Source organism: Ambystoma mexicanum, chromosome 2q (genome assembly GCF_040938575.1).
Source record: "Ambystoma mexicanum isolate Mex_15411 chromosome 2q, UKY_AmexF1_1, whole genome shotgun sequence".
Classification (NCBI taxonomy): Eukaryota; Metazoa; Chordata; class Amphibia; order Caudata; family Ambystomatidae; genus Ambystoma; species Ambystoma mexicanum.
In genome coordinates this window covers 1,364,142,836-1,364,163,260 of record NC_090924.1, presented here as the reverse complement: position 1 = coordinate 1,364,163,260, position 20,425 = coordinate 1,364,142,836, and the positions used below count along the sequence as shown (strand labels likewise).

Here is a 20,425-nt window from a genome sequence, read left to right as displayed (position 1 = left end):
ATTCTCACTTTGAAACGGGCGTGTCATACTGGTCAGGCCTCATAATGGTTACTAGCCACTGGCTAGTGATACATGACTTTTGGCGAGTTCTCAATGTTGTTCTGTGTAAATATGGAGAACTGATGTGGCAAATGACTTTTTTCATGTCTGGCAACATGAAATGTGTACATCTGACGTGATGCTTAGCCTTGCACTTTTGCACACCTGGAAGCACAGGAGTAGGCCACCTTTGGAGATTAAAGAATACAGCCTTGTTTTTCTTCAGCACTGCATCTTTGAAGACCTATGCATGTATGACATGCTCGGACAACCAAAGCCTAACTTACTCGAGACCGCTCGCAGAAAGGGCCATTCCACCCCGTCAACAGCCTTCTCGGCATCTATTGATATTAGGGGAGGGTCTTCATCCCTTTCTTCCAACTGGCTATGTGTTCCAGGATTTTGCAGCTATTATATAAACCCTGCCTTCCCACCATGTTACCCCACCTGATTGGGTGGTGTTCTCCCAAAATGGGTTCACAACAGTCAGCCAGGATGCTATTTTCACATCAACGTTAATTAGTGATAGTGGGCGGTATGAGCTGCATTCTGTCCTATCCCTCCCTTCTTTGGGCAAGACTATGATCCTTGCTTGGGTGAATGAGGGTGGAGCCTGGCCTGACTGCAATATGCTGTTAACAAGCTTTGTAAGAAAAGGAGCGAGGGCCAGCCCATATGCCTTGTAGAAGGCTGGTGTATAGCCACCTTGCCCTGGCGCTGAGCCCGCTTTGAGCTTCGAAATTGCCTTCAAGACTCTGTACTATCAATGGGGGCATTAAGCAGTTTGCCGCTGCTTTCGGCGTCTTGGACACTAACCCTGTGAGGTATCTCTCATTGCTACTAACATTTTTGGACCTTTCAATTGTATATAATGCAGTGTAGAATTAAGCAAAACACAAGAGTTATGTCTACTGGGTTAACTCAAACCTCCCCCGCGTCGCTTGATTTGATTGCCCTGCCTGCTCTTAATGCCTGTAATCGGGCTGCCAACATGAGCCTTGACCCTTTCTAAAAAGAAACTCTGCTTTAGATATCGTAGCAGTGAGACGGCCTTTCCCTTCCATATGTTGCCCAGCTCCTTCTGCAATTCCTTCATCTCCACTAGCGCGTCCTCGGCTGGGTCTGCGGAGGGAGCAGCTCGTGCAGACCTCCCCTCAATTTTCATAGTTTCCTGTTTCCTGATTAGCTAGCCTTGGCTATTCAAAAAAATCCTGGCCTCGTCAAAAGGCAACTTGTGCATCTTTAAAACTTCAAGGAACAATGCCACTCAAATATAGAATCAGGTCTACTCTACTTGATCTTGTACTGTCATTGTTGTTTTGTAAATAGAAAGTTTCAATTCGCTAGCTTTTTGGAAGATTTGTTCTTCATTTCTCATCTGGCTTCGATGGGGCTTAGAATCCTGCAGGACTTGATATTGATCCTGCAGGAGCAATATAATTCCTCCTAAATAATAGAAAACAGTAGCTGGTGCTTCAGGTACGATTTTGATGTGTGAGTATTTTACTCCCTATTCTTTTTAAAGTTGGTACGAGAATGATTTATTTAGGTAGTAAAAAGTCCCATTATGAGGCTATTTAATTAGTGAGTAAAAAAACTGTAACTGGGGCTTAGACTCCTGCAGGACTTGAACGAGTCTACATCTTTTTCCAGTATCCAGACCTGTGGTAAAGCACCACTTCAGCGGTTTGTCCTCTCTGTGCCCTCCAGGAAAGCTCACCACACTCGGTGGGATATTATTGTGCACCTAGCAATAAATCCTTAAAATCGATGGCTACACCAGATATTTGACTATTTACATGGAAAACAGCATTTATAGTAGCAGTCACCTGAGCGAATTTGTGAACTTTATGCTGCAGGATATCGCCCTTTTTTTCCGTAATCATTCCTTGGATCCAGAAAGGTGTAGTCCACTGTTTATGCTCTAAAGTTTTATCCTGGCTGAACTATGGAATTTAGGAACTCCGAAAGGCTCTTTATTACCGTTGGAAGGCCCAACAAAGGTGCAAGGTCTTCTAAGGCTGCAGTCGCAAGATAGTCTGTCACCTGCATAATCGAAAGCTACTCAGTTCAGGGTCTCAATTCCCTCCTAAAGGCCTCCATGCAGGTGAAGGCAGCATCAGTAACTTATCAACACACTCTCCCTTGGTATGGTATTGCTAAAGGAGCAACTTGGCCACACCATCAGCCTTCCTCAAATCCTACTGTCTAGTTTGTAAGAATTTGTTCAGCTAAGTTTAACATTCAGCCATCCTCCCTGAAGTTCTAAGTGTTTTGGTTTCTCCTAAACGTATGGAGGAATGGGAACTTGGCATAAGAGTTGGAGAACGTTACTTCCGTAGGACCCTCTCATCTGCTCATAGAGACAAATGTACTTCATATGCCTGCACCTCCCACCCCTCCAAATAAACGTGGCCATCGGTCCATCACTGACTTGGGTGGATAGATAAGGACTGCGAGATGAAACCTCGGGTAGAGAAGGGGAAAACGTGCCCAGACTGTGCACATACCGAGTGTAGCATAAGAATCAGAGTAACCGAAAACTGTATGTGCTCCCAAAACCCTTTGATCTCGTCCTCCAAAAATTAATTGCCACACAAGTATGGAAAAAAGGGGACACTGGATTAGGAATGCAGTAGTCCCTGCAGTAACTTTTTTTTTTTACTATTTCCCATGTGGATTGACCCACGTTAATTAAAACTGAAGAAAATTCTGGAAATATTAAGAGACATCTACTGATAACATTGGTTAACTGTAGTTACCCATTACCGCAGTCATCTGGGGGAGAGGGGGAACACTTCCCTGCCCTCCCTGGCACTCAGCAAGTGCCTCCCTCATATGGGCCTGCGCCCCCAACACTGGTTTCTGTGACACACTTAAATTCCTGATGTCTGGTAGTCGTGGTTATCCCACCGAAAAACCACAGCTACCAGAAAACGTTTTTGCTTTGTGTTCTAAACTTCGTCCCTACTGTTTGGGTAGCTTTATTGAAGGCTTTATGCACCTTGGGTAGAAAGTAAATGGTTGGAACCACAGGGTGCGGGACAATTAAATAAGCTCGTTCTTTGTCTGCAATAAGGCCTTTCCTTTCCCACATCACGATTTGCTCCAATATCTCGTTTTTGATTCCTCGTAACAAAGGGGGGTTGTCAGGTGATTTTCGGCCATCTGTACGTAGTCAGCACGATCCATGATGAGGATTTTTCCCCCTTTGTCGGCTTCTTTTATAACGATGGACTTATCCATTTGGAGATTTTTTAGGGCTTTTGCCTCCTCTATAGATGGGTTGTTGTTTTTGGTTTTAAATCTATTTCTGGATTTACTCTTCCTTTCAAACAGATTATGGATGTCCGTTTTTGGATTACTTTGTGAAATGCATCAAATCATATAGTCTTGGCCAAATTGTGGTGTGAATTACGCACCAGCCCTAGCCAATTTATTTATGAGCAAATTTGAGGACAAATATGTATACACGGATCCGAATGCAAAAGACAAAATTGTGATGTGGACCAGATTCATTGATGACATTTTACTTATCTGGAATGGGAATGACGAAGACCTAATCGAATTTAGGGGTTGTTTAAATAACAATACAGAAGGGATCTTACTCTCAGGACCATCGAGTAACACCAGCTTAGATTTCCTTGACCGAACGATATACGTGATGGATGGCAAACTCGTGACTAAAACTTTTCGTAAACCAACAGAAGCCAACTCAACCCTATTTGCCACAAGCTGCCACCTGAAAACAGTGGTTAAGAATATACCGTAGGGGGAATTCATAAGACCCCGTAGAAATTTCAGCAATGAAGGTGATTTTGTTCAGGAATGCAATCTTTTGAAGCACAGATTCTGTCAAAGAGGCTACAATGAAAAATGCATAGATGTGGCACAAGCAAAAGCTGTCAGGATGGACAGGAATGTAACTCTACAACCCAAGAAACACAAACGAACTGAGGAACAGAATAAAGTAAGCTTCATCACAACGTTCTCTCATGACAATTTTGAAATTAGAAAAATACTCAACAAAAACTGGCATTAGCTTAAACTTGATGATCACCTCAAAGACCTCATTGATGACGAACCCAAACTCATTTTTTAAAAAGCAAGATCCTTGAAAAGCATGCTCAGCCCATCTATACTCCCAAATCTACCCACACCAAGATAAGAACTATGGCTACCTGGTTTACCTATAGGATTCAGGAAATGTGGACCATGCAGCATGTGCAAATTAGCACACTCAAATGCAGAGACCTTCACGGACTCGAGAGGAATAACTTTTTCAAATCAAGGATACCATAAATTGCTGCAGCAAATATATTGTATATGCGATAATCTGCACATGTGCGTGCATATATATTGGCAGCACCATACGGGAACTAACATATAGAATACGTGAACATGTTTATGCCATGAGTAAAGTTGACTCCTCATTACCGCTTGCCCAACATTGGCAAATCAAGCATCAACAAGATGACAAAATGGATGTCAGGTTCATCGAACTCAGACTGGCTTCCATGGGTGAGAGAGGTGGAGACAGGGAAACCCTCCTTCGCCAGTGTGAAGCCCGCAACATATGCAAATTCAGAGATACAGAGTTTGGTCTGAACCGAGACCATGAGATGGCGCATTTTCTTTAAAGTTTTCATTTTTTGTCTATTCTGCTTACAAGCATACAATATGCAGTATACAGTATGACAGGGATTTTATATTAACAAAGCGCATTATTGACATTCCTCTCACACCTTACCAAAGATATGTCTTATAAATCTGACCTCTGTAGCTCAACAGGAATTTATGTATAATGACATACATATATCGGATAACACGTAGTATAGGTTCTGTGTACATTTCTCTGCCTGCTACTCTTATTCGGTACTAAAACACTTTGTAAATGTGTTGCAACCAATAAGCCCTTGAAAAACCACCTAAATATCACTTGGGTGTTTCTGTAACGTCATCGGTTATGAGCCCAAAACATGGCGCTCGTTTGTTCCTTGCCTGCCTTCCTAGATGAGGCTCAATGGAAATAGTAGTAGGACTTTGGGTTGCCATGACAACCTATGTAAACTGTGCCAGTGCAGCGTTCTGCACAATCCAGACGGCAGCAGACTTCAGTGGACCAGGAGGTAGGCTTCAGCGCTATACTATCTTTCTATCAGATATAATTATATCATGTCACATTGGACGATTGCACCGTAATTCACTGTAGCGCTATCGCGCGCGGTTGCAATCCGACCCTGATTTTCTGCCGCTTCCCGGCACGCTCGCTCATGTTTTACTCTAACTTTTCCACTGCTTTGTAAAATGATTTAATAAGTGCACGGCAACTTATAGTTTCACAGCAATGTCCATGGCACGCCCGCTCGTGCGTACTCTACGGTAATTTAAACCTATTTGTGTCAGACGAACTTGTTTTTCTGATAGGCACACATATATTTTTGGCACATATTTTGGTTTGAATAAATTATACTCCATAAAACAGGAATTCTTTATGTTTAAAAGCTATGGCCTTTTAAACCACACATACCTACATATTTTTGATATGATTTCTCATAGGGGGATTTAACCCATGACTGTGTGTTTCACCCAATTGAAAACTTTTGACTTGAGATTTAGGTAAGGCCGACAAGGGCAAAAATCTCCAAACAGGTCAATCATTTAAGCAATTGTTTTTTATTTTTGATGATCTATTTGCTAATGACACTTGTGTTTTTGTCATCTTGTTTATTTGTTTTTTCTCAATATGACTTACCTTTTGACTTCCCTACCCTTCACCCCTCCTTATTTTTCTGTGACCACATTACACCACACCACGATTTTGATTTTGTTTTTTTTTTTTGGTATGGGTTCTTTTTCAATTTGTTTTATCATGACCTATGATTGTAATGCATATCCGTCTATTTTGCCATATGTTCACTGTCTTTATGTTACTTATCAGCATTGCTACATCCCTGATTTGAAAAAGATTGGTGTGTCGAAACACGTGTCATCCGTAAAGGGCATTTTCAATTCAATATAATAAACCAACATACCCTTCACAAATACCCAGTGTGGCGTTTTTTTGAAGTGTGGAGAAGTCCTTTCAACTATTGCTCCAAGGGCTCGGGGTCACTAGTGTCCCCTTTATTCTTGCTCCACACAACCTGAGACACCTTCTCGAATTGGAATAATAATCAGGCACATGGTAACTTTGTAAGTTGGTACCAACCAAAAAAAAAAACGGAGTTGTGGTACAGAAAGTTTGTCTGAATTATCATAGGGACGTGTTTTGCTTAGTTTCTATTTCAATTACCAATGTAACTAATTTTTCTCTTTTTTTTTTTAACAGCGCTTGCACTTCATGGAGAGTCAGATTTTGGTTATTTTAATTGTAGTCTTGAAGATTTGAGAGGCTAAAACACCTGTGATTGGTGTAATGACAATCACTCACCCTTGAGAGACTCTGCTGCCACTGACCATTTATAGTAATGTACCCCATTGACTGCAAGGTTGAATAGATGAAAACTAGACTATGCAACGTCATCATTTTACACACCGTTTATAGAGTGTAAATTAAATTATAAGTGCAAAAAATGATGTGCCTCCGCATGATTATGCACACAGCATCGGAACTCTGGAAAAAATACAATTGCGCAATACTGGTTTCCTTTCACTGGGAAAAAAACATAATTTGTTACAATATATTATCAATTGCAACTTATTTTTCCATTTTATTAATTATACTATCCTAAAATTCTAGTAAAATCAATATGCACAGTGACCTTACCTCTGCACTGCCCTCTGTTCTAAACCTGTGTGTAAATGTACACAGGAAAATAATAAAGCTGTTGTATTTGCAAGATTTTCATGCGTAAAAAGTCCTTGTACGCACCTTATCTGGAGGCCTGCCTGCAGGTACTGTGTGAATGTCTTCCACAAGTTCAGGGTGGTTTGTGTTCCTTCAGCGGTGGTGCTGACCAATGGCAGGTTAATAAAGAACCGAAGGTCAGTAAAAATGTTTTTGACTAATTGCAAACTGGTTTCGGGAGGAGTGGGAATCAAATGTGGCGCCACATTTTTTATTTATTTATATAGCGCTAAAAGCCCGTAGGCATCAGAGTGCTTACAAAGAGACAGGATAACAGAAAATAAGGACGGGACAAGACGTGTGGTGGCCAGTGTTAATCATAGTCGGTTAGATATACTTCCGGGATTCATTTGAAAAGTAATGTTTTCAATTTTTTTCTGAAAAGGAGGTAGTTGGGTTCGAGCTTCAATGAGGTGGGAAGTTCATTCCATTTTTCGATACTTAAGGTCGGGAAGACCTTGCCAAGGCCGTGCTGCTTTTTCGTTTTGGTGGTTTGCAGTTTACCTGTGTTGGAGGATCTAAGGCGCCTAGGTGGTTCGTACCACTTGAATTGTTTCTTGAGGTAAACCAGGGCTTTGCCATATAAACAGCGATGAACCATGGTGAGAGACTTGAAGGAGATTCTCTCTTTCATAGCCAACCAATAGAGAGCCTTCCTTTCTCCGGTGATGTGTTCTCTCCAAGTTCTTCCTGTGATCGTTCTGATGGCATTGTTTTGGATTGTTTGGCATCTTTTCAAACGTTTACTGCTGGCTCCTAAAAGTAGGGAGTTACCATAGTCCAATCTAGACAGTATAGTGGCTCTAGCGATGATTGTGCTATTTTTTTGATCTAACAATGTTCTGATTTTTCTATAAGTTGATATTATATGTTCACTATGGTCTTCATCATTAGTGGTGGTCATGATTTTCTGCATTTCCTCTGAAAGCATGCTGCTTGTGATTTTGTTTTTTCTTCAGATTCCTGGCAAGGACTGGTTTAGGTAAGTTAGCTGGTTTTTCTTTTTTAAAGTTCAATGATAGTGAGATTTCAATTTTGAAATGATCTGACCATATGCAAGGGTAAGAGCCAAGCATGGTTACTTTAGGGCTATTTGTGACAATCCAGTCCAGCTGGTTCCCTGTAGTTGCCGTAGGGCTGTTAATAATGGTGAAGTCGCTATTTTCAAAATCCTCTTCTAGGATTATGGCTTGTTGGTCCTGTTGGTTACCCCTCCATCTGTTTATGTCACCTAACAGTATGGTCTCTGTGTTGTTTGATTTAAGGTTGTTTAGTAAGGTCACAATCTCGTCGTTAAATTACGACACTAAAGAGTTTAATTGAGTTTTCTGCGATGATCGCCACTCCTCCACCCTTTCCAGTTTCTCTATTTTTTTTAGGTAGATGTTGTAGTTTGTTGGTATTGCAGTGTCTATAGTGGGCCCAACTGGCTCTTGTAGCCAAGTTTCTGTCAGGCATAGAATGTCTAGTTTCTCGTCAATAATGTAATTGTGGATTTCTTGAGCATGTTTAGGCATAGACCTGGTGTTTAGTAGTGCAATTTTAAGGTGGACATTATCAGCTCCTGTCTCCAGGTCTGTTTTCGTATTGGGGATAGCTTTGGGTATTATACTTCTTGTCTGTGTTGTGGTTGGGTCGGGTGTCTCATGTCTGTGTCTGAGATAATTTTGGACCAACCCTTGCTGTTGTAAGATGGTGTTTCGGGACAGTAGCTTATTAAGAATTGGGTAACCCATACCTGGCTTTTAGCTGTATAGTCTGTATGTGGAAACCGGAAGCGTTTCTAGCCGTGGGCCGTTGGACGCCGTGGACCGGCGTAGGCCGGCTTCGTTGCAGAAGCGCCGGCGCTGAAGCGCCTGACGTCTCTATGTGGACGTGAGAGCACTCTGGGAACTGTAGTTCCTGACTCTGTGTGCCTGCGGCAGCGAGGGATGCCGGAAGGCACAACAGGTACAAAGGTGTGTTCAAGGACTTAGAATGCTGCTACAGTAAACATAAACTGCTCAGACTATTCAAATGCAACAACTACAGTCTTTGTTTTCAAAATAAAATGCTGGTATGCATTTAACTTCACGTGGTTACTTTGTCACTGCTTCCCGTTATGCTAAATCAATAAGAGTATTATAGGATTAAGTTGCTTCAGTCTTTAGGAGGCTGAGCTTCTATTCCAAAATACAGTTAGTTTGCAAGTCAAGAAAAAGCAGAGTGACTAAGAAAGTTTAGGTTACTTCAAGATGGTGCTCTGGGGAGGAGATGAGCTAAGAGAGCGTGGATCTATTTGCTCCGATCATGTTCTACTAACGCATGTCTAGCTTTAGGGGTATGACTTATTTTAACGAGTAGGCTTCGTGGGAACCGCAAAGATATGAAGTTGGAAGTGCAACTGTTTCCACTACCGTGAACATTGTATTAGCAGTATAAAATTGATGTTGGCTGTATGCCAGTTTGTCAGCCCTCGTCAACCAGTTCTGTTCCACTGCTTTGTTTGCTTTGTGCTCGCCCAGCTGTAATAAACAGCGTTACTACTTCCCGGTGTGCGCTCCTTTTTTGGACTACTTGTGTTAACTATTTATTACAAGCTTTGGGTGGACCCCCGATACACAACTCTCACCGACTAGTGAGCATGCTAGACGTGGGAATGATATTTTGATTTCCGAACGTTCCCTTAATCCAGTGTCCATTTTCTATGTCTCCCACAACTGCACCAGCAACCTCCTGCCTATGTACATGACTGATCCTGAATCCAAATAAGGAATCTCCGGATCTCAGGAATTTGGCCAGTTTTGCATGGTGTACTGTTTTGAGATGCTGAGGAGTAAATCAATAAATATTCAAAACTAAAACGTGGTGTGCTTAATAGCATTCACCGTTCTTTGAAGGAAGCTAGTTCTGTTCTTTTCAGCATTTGATTGTTAGAATGCACTGTGCCTAGTGTTTAATATGACATTTTGTGTGCAACTCTGAGCACGGTTGATCACATTTGCAGGTGTTTATTTCACAGTTATGATATTTATTTGTATTTGTAACGTGATTTTAATAGAAAACGCAATATCACAACGCTGTGTTAGTTATGTAGCATATTGATGAAGACGCACAGTAAACGTTTTCCTGTTTGCCTTGCAGATGTGTTTGACAACGATGAAAATGGGCTGGCTACTTGCTTCGGACGTTCTTTTATGAGACTGCAGTTTGAAACTGCACACACAGTTTTTTTGGGAACAGCATGGCTGGATTCAAACGCGGCTACGATGGGAAAATTGCTGGACTCTACGACTTGGACAAAACATTAGGAAGAGGCCACTTTGCTGTTGTCAAACTTGCCCGTCATGTGTTTACGGGAGAAAAAGTAGCAGTTAAAGTAATTGATAAGACCAAACTGGATTCTCTAGCAACAGGGCATCTTTTCCAAGAAGTCCGATGCATGAAATTGGTACAGCATCCAAACATTGTTCGTCTTTATGAAGTAATCGACACCCAGACAAAACTCTACCTTATCCTAGAGCTTGGTGATGGTGGGGATATGTTTGATTATATCATGAAACACGAAGAGGGGCTCAGTGAGGATCTAGCTAAGAAGTACTTTGCTCAGATAGTTCATGCCATTTCCTATTGCCATAAATTACACGTGGTCCACAGGGACCTTAAACCGGAGAATGTTGTCTTTTTTGAAAAACAAGGTTTAGTAAAGTTGACGGACTTTGGTTTCAGTAACAAATTTCAGCCTGGAAAGAAACTGACGACAAGCTGTGGATCCCTTGCATATTCAGCTCCAGAAATCCTTCTTGGGGATGAGTATGACGCTCCTGCTGTGGGTAAGTAACAATTTTGAGTTGAACCGTGCATCTCTTGTGGAGTAATGGCAGTCTACATTTTTATCGTCTGGTCTTAAGTATCCCCATATTCTTACCTTTTTCCAAATAGGGGAGAGCCATTTGTATTGATCTGATGTACAATGAATGGTACATGGCCAACAGTCCTTGGCAATCATCCAGACTTCATAGAACAGGATTTCAAAGGGGGTTGAGGGGAGGGGAGGGGGGGGGGAAGAGGGGCGGCTGGAGCAGGAGTAGTTTTGACCTTCTTGTCATAGATTGGACTTGACTGGGGCATACACATGTGGTGTACTACAGCCACTTTGGACGCATTTTGTTTTTCATAGCAAGGTTTTCAATGATATTGTCTGACTTCAGATAGTCTTGATTAAGCATTTTGGCAGGAATTGTGCCCGTTTCAGAACTTTACTAGCCGCTTATCTCTATGGTTGCATGACCTTGCAAAGTGTTATGTTGAAAATAAATAAGGCTTAATTAAACTTTGTATTTACACCAGATCGATAACCTTCTAGAAAAAATGTATTATCAGATATTTGCAGATTAGTCAGGGGGTGTCTTTGCTCTGGTAAAGACGCCCTTGGGAAATAATTTAACATAGCAGTGAACCCCCTTAATAAAGTTTGCACATCATTCTTTATACATTTTGTGTATGATTAAGTTTGTGCATTTCTGGAGTTTATTAATTTTGGAGTTTATTAATTTTACCATGCCATGTTGAAATGTTAAAAGTTAATTTAGGAATTCTTTGAATCCTTGAAATAGATCAAATGCATTTGTTTGTATGATATGATTCATAGGGAACCTCCCATGGGATACGCAATGCGCTAATTTTCACCATTCTGTGTTCTTCCAAAGAGTAATTGGATTATGTTTCAGTGCTTGAACAAAAGGCATAGTCGGAAAGCAATCCCTTGCAGCTGTCTCAGTGGACGTGTCTAGAAGGGACTAGCCATTTCATGCTAACCGTAGAATCGCATTATCAGACTACGTTGCACTAGCTTGTCTGATAAACCACTAGATCTTTCCCACTGTCCAACCAATATGAATGACTGCTAAAAGGGCTGTTTACAATTCCCAAATGGGGAAGTTTTGTCTTGTATTCAGTGCAGGGCCCGAAACCTGAAACCAATCCCAAACGTTTAGTTAATTTTACAATAGTTTCTATACCAATAATCTTGATGTTGTACTGCCACCGGGAAGGCCTCCCAAGTTTTACTCGAAATGCTTGTAACCTATTTTACCCTCGCAATACAGTTAATAACTTGTCCTTTTTCTTCACCAACACTTCGTATATACGTCATGCTACTAGATAATTTTGCATTCCATGTCCCTATGAGGAATTGTACCTTGTTCACAAATAACCTTTGCTTTTCTCCCCGCTATGGATCGTAAGCATTTTAATAATCACAGTGATAACTCCAAGTACATTTAAGGCTTTGCATACACCCAACTCTCACTGCTTCAGCACTGAAGTTTGTAGCTGCTGCTTACTGAAACCTTGCCTACTGCACTTTACTATAATGTTGCCCTTTTCTGAAGCCTCTTCTTTTGGTGCGTTTGGTGGCTGTAGCTCCATCTAATGCCCAAAACATTGGTACTGTAAAAGAGAAAAGGGAATTTGGCAGCAGTGTATGGCATTGGCATGGTAGCTTGCAAACGCTTGCTGATAAAATGGCCGAAGCACCAGCTGGGTTTGTTTTTTCAAGGAGGGCTGTGCTTCCACCATTTTCGACTGGGCCAGTCCATCAATGCTTCTTGATTTGTTCACTGACCCGAAGTGGTAAGATATCGCTGGGACCTAAACATGCCTGATGTAGCAATCGCTGCGCAGCATGTAGTAAAGATGTCTTGCCGGATTTCGAAGGCATAACCTGCAGGTTACACAGAGAGCTCTGTAGCTAGTTCATTAAGCCAACGGCTATCTATATAGGAATCTAACTTGCAATTTTCGGATTACACTCTTATCTCTGCGTATGGCCTGTGCATCAACCCACCGGATGCTGATAAATAATTCACTGGACGCCTATAGCTAGAACTAGCAGCACATTTTTATTTGGCCCAGATTTGAAGTGTTGTACAGCAAAGGGCCAGCAGAGGAGGTAGGGTGGAGATGGCAGCTGTAAATGGGCACCATGTGTTAAGGAGCTGGTGCTGCTGCCGGGCTCCCCATCCTGTGTTCCGGAGGTTGCTACAGGTACCAGTGACATCCAACATGAGCTCAGAGCAGCCTCTCTCTCCCAAGCATGCCCAGTGTGGCTGCCCTGAGCATGCTGCCGGATCCTGTGTCAGACTCCGAGCTGCATTTGGGGATGCCCCCTCTGACCTGAGCCCCAGGACAAGAATCCCTGCCACGGTCTGCGGAGTAGGTCCAGCAAGTGGGTACTGGTGAGCATTGATCCTGCCAGGGGCACCAGAGGACTAGGAGTGTGGTGAGAGCAGAGTTGGTAGCTGTCTTATGAAAGGTACTAGGTGCTGTCTGGGAGTGGAGGTGTTAGGGGGTGTTCCGTGAGAGTTTACATTTGAAACTGGGGTAGGGAGCTCTCCAGGGAGGTGGGACTGTCACGGGTAGAGTTGGAGCATGCCCTCTGAGGGGTACTGGTAAAACTGGAGGCTGGATCTCTCCGTTGAGTCGCCCGTCTGGTCTAGTGGACAGTCTGAAATGGGTGTGGGGGGGACAACTGCCCCATCCGACCTTCTCTTACCCCTCTCCCCTCCGCTTTATTTCTTACCCTCTCACTCATACCCTTCCTCGCTCCTATTTCCTCTTTCTAATCATCGATGGCACCCTCTATCAATGGCTTCCTCCCTTGCTCTATTCCTCTTCTTGTTCTGTTGCCTACCTGCACCCCTTATCACATCCACCTTTCAAATCTTGCACTCTCCATGCACCTAGGTGCCTATAAATGCAAACAGTAAATGCCAAAACTGTTGGCATTGCCAATGCTTTTATTAACAATCAAGTTTGTCTTTGTGGCTTTTTCAAGAGATATGTACATTCTCTTATTCCTTCCTATTAGTTATTCCAATATTCAGTTGGATGATCTGATTAGTTGCTCACTGTTTTCCAACATTTCTTGATGAAATCTATAGCACTACGTTTCACTTCTTTCATTGATTAAGGGTGCAGTTTGACAAACACCTAAGGGAAGGTGTTTATATTGTTAGAACTAAAATCAAACTTGGGGCGCTGCAGAGTTTTGGCGTGTCCTCAATGAAAATGAGAGTACACATGCCAGCTACTGAATATCTCCAATGCACAGTTAATGTCCTCTGACCAAAACGAGCAAGTAGTCCCATAGCAAGAATAAGCAGGCTAAAATATGTTGCAGTACATCTAGGATACATATCTGTATTGGGAGCTGGTGCTAGAAGAGTCAATATGTGCGATTTGGCTAAGTGTCACGGACGCTTTTTTTATTATTATTTTTTTTTACGGGTACTTTCTGACTTTGGCAAATTGTGTAACTATGAAAACAGACGTGCAGCAGGGATCTGAATAGTTAGGGGTGCTGTTTCTTGTAATGTAAATTCCACAAATGTCTTGCAAGATGCCCATGGAACCTATACAGTGAACCAAGCACCACTAAAACTGTTCAGCAAGGCAACCATTCAACTCCGGTCGGTTCAGTCAGACTTGACAGCACTGTAGTTGCTTAGCTGCCAAGCATCTAATCACACTTGGTGTCCTACTGGGACAAACAAGAATAAGGATAGTGTTCAGGACCGCTATTTTCCCCACGCTCCAGCCATCTGTGAGTGAAATTAAATTGTTCTCCTTTAATTCATGGCCTCTGGCATCATGGAAACGAGTCGACATGCTACCACTCCCAATCCTCCAGTTAGGTTTCTATAGCATGGGGGGGGTGAGAGCATAGACAAAACGCCTATATATCGGAGTCTGTCAGTGTCCGAAAGAGGACTCATTTTGATGCTCCAGAGAGGACAGAAATGTTGTTTAAGCACAACTTTAACACTCCGATGCCAGTCCCCCTTCCTCATAAACGAGCTCTTATTCAATTCACTTGGGAGATTTTTTCTTATTTTTTAAAAAAAAAAGCAATTTGTTTTCTTTTGAAAAAAATGAATTCTTTTCTTCTTGCTTCTGAGGGTGTTGTCTTTTACCTTTCCATAACCAAAGTAAAATGAAATGTGTAGTTTGTTCCCGAACTTCCTTCAGATCCTTAAGTCTTTTCCGGCATCATGGTGCTCAAAGCAGTTGATTTAGTGATTCCTCTTCAAAAGAATGGTGAGCTGGCAAAGGTGGCAAGCCAGCATCATTCAGCTAACCAAGGTTGTACCTAGTCCTTGCATCACCTCCCCCAGCCCCCTTCCCCCCCTTTAGCGATCGTGGCCTGCCTGGCTGCAGTGAGTTGCGTCTCCTGCCGGAGGGCCACTTGCATCTGCCCTGTTTCGCCTTATAAAGCTGTTAAGCCCTCTCACGTTACAGGAGATGACTTTGATGTTGCTCATCTCAGTCGTGCAGTACCCCACCCTCCTGGATGTCCCACTAGCCCCCTCTTGGTCTACCCTCTCCCCCGCACTTTCACTCCAAGTTGAGACGTACAGTCAACCACTGCCTAGCTTTGAGACTGCCTTCGTCCCACTCTACCATCCTCTGGCCAGCCCCAGCCTGGGGGCATCCTCGCATATTTATGGTGCTGCGCGTCTGCGCCAAAGGGCAGATTGCAGAACAGGTGCTATTCAACCCAACATATAACGTCCCCCAAACATCCCCAACAAATTCCCAACGGCTCCTGGTCCGTTCGGCTCAGCCGCATGGGGCCGCTTCCAACCTCCACCAGAGGGGAGCCACTTCCATGATCTTAGTGGACCTCCTTTTGATGAACCCTCCTTGTCTAGAGACTGCCAAAATAAGTTCTCTGTTTCTGTAGTTTGAGCTTTGCAATCGGAGCTCTGGGCGGTGCCCCTGGTTGGGGTCTTGTGGCCCGTTCCACCGGGAAGCCCTGTGACAGGGGTCGCGCCCCAACCTCCTGAAGCAGCATGTTTTATTTTCCACATACGTCTTGGGGTCTCTGCCCTCTGTCTCCTCTGGCAGGCCCCCAGTATCCTTATATTGTTCCGCCATGCTCTTCCCTCTGTGTCCTCGGCTCTATTTTCCAGTGCCTCCGCTTTCAGCTGTAGCTCTTGCACCTTTGACAGGGCCCCCACAATGGTTTACCTTTTTTGTCGGCATGTGTCTCCACCGTCTGCACCCAATCCACCAGTGCCTGGATGTCCTGCCGCAGCAACCCCACATCTATCCGGACCTAGTCTGTTCCCCTTTCCAAGGTGGTTTGAAGCATAGCAGTGACTTTCAATATTTGGTTCCCCTCCGTGTTTGCCTCTGTGTGGTGCAGCCCTCCTGCATTGCCTCGCTGCCGCCCTCTTCTTTGCGCGCAAAGTCTTCCATTCTGGTCAGCCTGGTCTTCACTTTATCCTTTCTATCCGCCATGTGAGCAGGGTATACTCTGTGTGGTTCTATCTCGGCCATCAGCCTTGCGTCCGGTGTTCTTCTTTGCTTACCATGGGGTGCCTTCCAGTGGTGCTTCGTTTCCCCTTTTGTGCCTTCTAAGTTATGATTTGGTGTGCCGGTGCCTTCCCTTCCTTGTGGCGCCATGCCAGGGGTGCAGGCACACCTCACTGGCATCCTTCTGTCTACCCCAGCGGGGTGATCTATCAAGCATCCCAAGTCTCACCCTGACTCATTGGCAACAGTTGGTCTACTGGGGAGCCAGGCCCTTCGCTCGTGCACCTTTTTGCTCCCCAATGTGCTACTGCCCTGACTCATCCACCTTCAGCCACCACTTGTACGCCAGCGGGGCAGACCACCACTCCACTTCTTGTCACTGCCTGCCAAAATGCATGAAGCTACCTCACTTCAGCCTGTGGTGGCAGGTTGTTCTCCTGGCCTGGTGGGGCAGCCCTCACGCTCTGCTCTCTTCGACTTGCTCTGGCACCTGTGTCGCATGCCTCGCTCTCCGCCACCCCGCTGGTCACAGTGGGGCTGCTGTCCCCAGTTTTCTCTGCTTCCGGCCTAGGCCCCAGCAGCGGCTGCCTCAATTGCAGTTTCTAACTGCAGCCCTGTTTGCACTTGAGCTGCCCTGCTGCTGCTCCCTTCCACTGTGCCCTGGGTTTTCCAATACCCAGCACCCCTCCACCAAATGACTGAGTCAGTCACTCGGCCCCTCTGCGCATGCTATCTTCCAGGGGGGTCAGGCAGAGCACCTCGCCTCTGCTGCCCTCCTCTCCTGCCACGTGTCCCTTGGAGCCTCTCTTGTCAGCCAGCCCACGGTGAGCTGCCGCCTCACCCAGTGTGGTCTGCGCTCCCTTTTGGCTAAAGGTTTCTAAATGCCAGCTCACCTCCTCCCATGACCGCTACGTCACGGCCCTCACTGCACGGTCGCTGTTGTCTCCCCCTGTGGGCCGCCTTGCCTCTTGTTCCGCCTGCAATGTGGGCTGCTACTGGGGATATGCTCGCTGCTCTGACCCCGCAGCTGCAGCGTACTGTCAGTTCTGTCCCCTGATGCCTAGTTCAAGCCTCTGGACCGCCTCCACTGTGGGCGTACTCTGTCGGGGCCAACCCGGCACTGCCACTCCACCTGAGCCCCTGGGTGCACACTTCCCTGAGCGGCTGCTTCTGCCCTCACCGCACTCAGGCTGCCAGCAACATTTTCGGCCGTGGGTGCTGCTGTTGTGTGAACATGTTTCCACTGCTCTCCGGCCACTGCTGCTTGCTGACTCAATCCCATGTTTGGGCTCAATGACTTTTAAATGTTCACACGATTTTCAGCGTTGTTTCCAGGTGTAGGGCTAATCTTTACGGATCCGGCGGGAGCTCATAGAGCTGGTGTCCTCACTGCATGGCTGCTGGCCACGCCCCCCAAGGTTTCTCCTTTGTACTTGACCTTGCATCATGATCTCTTCCCTAGAACTTTAGGGGGAGTTAAGGTACATTGTTATCTTTGTCTTGAGTTTATGAATAGGCCTTGTTTTCTGGTCTTGCACAACGTGTGAAGAGACCATAATTTTTGTCTATCGCTTTTCCATTTAATGCTATTTGATTTAATTATGTCGAGTGTCATTACCCTTTTCGCCCTCTGGAGACTTGGTTGCTCTGCCTCCCATATCCTTTAAGCCTCTTTGATCGTCAATACTTGGGCATTCTCAAATGTTCGCTCATTACGTAATCTTAGAGAAATATGCCCTGCGTATATTGCTTATCCTTGTTGACTCTTTTTGTACCCTTCCGTAAATTCTTGCTGTGGCATCCTTGATCTGTGGCCAACAGCTATTGTTCATGCACACATTTGTATTTCCAGCGTCTGTCAGCTGTGCAAGCCCTGGTCTCTCCTTCAGGCCTTTCACTTACTTTTAGAAGCCGACGTCCATCTTTTCAACATAGCGGCTTCGCCCATGTTATGTTTTCTACTGCAGCAAGCATCTATGTGACTCTGTTACCTTGTGTTTCTGCGTATATACATTCCCTACTAATTTGGTTACATATGTATATTTCTGAGGCTTGTGGAATCTGCTTAGATCACATGCTGTGCATAGGCCGACATCTAATGGAAGCTGCAGAGTATTAGTTGTTTTCGAAACTCGAAAAGGGACGTCAACAGGGCGTGCCAGTAATACTATCCCTAGTGTGATGTCCACTGTACCCATGATCCTTCACGCATCTAGGTCCCTCAGATTGTTTTTTTCCGCCATCATAGACGGACGCTAAAGCAGAGTTCTCCTTTGCTCATCAGTATTTATTATTATTACCAATAACGATAGTAAGAAAAACGATCCTTTATATTCACCGACTATCGAGACCATCAGACGGTGGTGAAGAATAAGAGATGACTGTCGAAGACTCACATCGACGGATCCGTTCCGGCCTTTGAAGGCCACTCCGGGCTTCGGCCCACACAGTACGGGAAGGGCATTATTAGAATGTATATACCCCTTTTCTTAAACTACATTCGCCTAGCTGCTGTCATTCCGTTATGGATAGGATCCCCTTTTAAATTGTGCCCCAAGTGCAACAAAAAGTTCCTGTGGGTCGACAAATATCTGGTGTGTAACCTGTGTCTCCCTCGGGACCATGTTGAGGGTTCCTGTCGAGCGTGTAGACTCTTCAACCGCCTAACTAAACGCTGGGCCACCACACCAGGCAGCTTGAGGCCATGGAAATAGAGGGTGCTTTCAGCGACGGCAGCAACATCGCTGTATGCAAAGGCGACGGGTTTACTCCGGTTTCCCAATCGCAGGCCACTGACCCCAACAGGCAGGCTGGCGGCCTTGTTACGGGGACGACACCCGGTGGCGAAGCGCTCACTACCCCCTCCACCAAACGCACAACCCACGGCCGAGACTCGGCACACGTGTTGAGCAAATGGCAACTCGCGTCATCTAGGGAGAGGTCCGTAGAAACACTGTCCTCTGGGCACTACAGATCGAGATCGCCACATGACAGGCCCCGACTGTCGAAAGACAGAACAGACGTCGTGGATAAAAGCATTCCCAAAGGTCGTGGTCAGCTGACGATACTTCAGATCTGACTGTAGCCGGAATTTCGACGTTCTGCGTCGATAGCGGTAAAAAAAAAAAACTTTAGTTAAACAGCACGTCCCAGAAGGCCTTGTTAAGTCAAGGGAGTCTAAGAAGAGCTCTTCCAAGACCACCTCATAGGGATAAATCACAGAAAGATAGTTCCCCTCACAAGAGCAAAGTTCCCTGTCTTCAGCCTTAAAGAAAAAGGCTGTGCCTTCTACTGTAGTCCCACCTACTCCAGAAGATTGGGTCTTTCACCTCAACCAATGGTCATCCCTAGTTCTGCCCAATGGTCAGTTTAAGAAATAGATAGGGTCATGAGAAGAATGTCCTTCATGGCAAATTTTTATGAAAAATACCCTAGCTACTTCTCAAGTTTTCACTCTACCCTCTGCCCCCCCCCCCCCCAAAACAGCAACCTCTTGGTCTCAGAACCCTGTTCAACCCCCTTCTAAGAGGTTTCGCCCCGTGAGGTAGAACAAGAGCCCACTGTCGCAGATACTGATCATGAAGACCTCTATAGCCAAGAAGCTGCAGACCCTTATGTGGACGATCGACTCCCCAGTTGATAAGGACCCTCCGGTTGTAGACTCGGCCATAGATAATCAGCCGCTTCTAAAGGGGCCAGCCGGCAATCAAGCTCCTCCTCTAAAAGGGAGTAGTCCAACCCGGCTTAACTGCAGGAGAAGCCAGAGAAGCCACGGGCAGAGGCGAAGAAGGCCGAAATGCCCTAGAAGGCCCAATCTGCACAGAATAAGATTTTGTTGATGATGGATTTGGTTGTGGCTGCCCTCACGAAGCTAAGGGGGCTGACCCGGTGAAGGTAGCTCAAGCAGCGCAGAAGGTATCCCTGCCCCTGAGTTGCGAAATCGCAGCAGTGACCCTGGCAAAGTCTGCTGGAGAAGGGGACACCGTCTCGGAACCTGGTTCCAGACCCTCAGGGTGGAAAAGGGGGTCGGGGGCAAGGAGGCCCTGGATCAGTCCCAGGCCATGGCCCAAACCATGGAAGTTTTGTCCACGGACGACAAGGACCTGGAGTCCTTGCACACGGTCCACGAGGACGTGGAAGAGGAGAATGACGGTGCAGGGGCTATTATTCAGATTACGCCAGCTCAGCCGAGGGACCTGTCTCTGGACATCCTGTCGGCCCTCCACAACTTGGTGT

General features: G+C 45.1%; 1 protein-coding gene across 2 annotated transcripts in view; it reads left to right on the top strand.

Annotated features, from left to right (window-relative positions):
* SNRK (SNF related kinase) overlaps nucleotides 1-20,425 on the top strand; it is a 247,575-nt gene that overhangs the window by 20,512 nt on the left and 206,638 nt on the right. For both annotated transcript variants that reach the window (XM_069648838.1, XM_069648839.1), the window contains exon 2: nucleotides 10,013-10,701. In XM_069648838.1, the coding sequence (XP_069504939.1) occupies nucleotides 10,113-10,701 (589 nt within the window). In that variant the 5' untranslated portion in view covers nucleotides 10,013-10,112. The remainder of the gene's footprint in view (nucleotides 1-10,012; nucleotides 10,702-20,425) is intronic.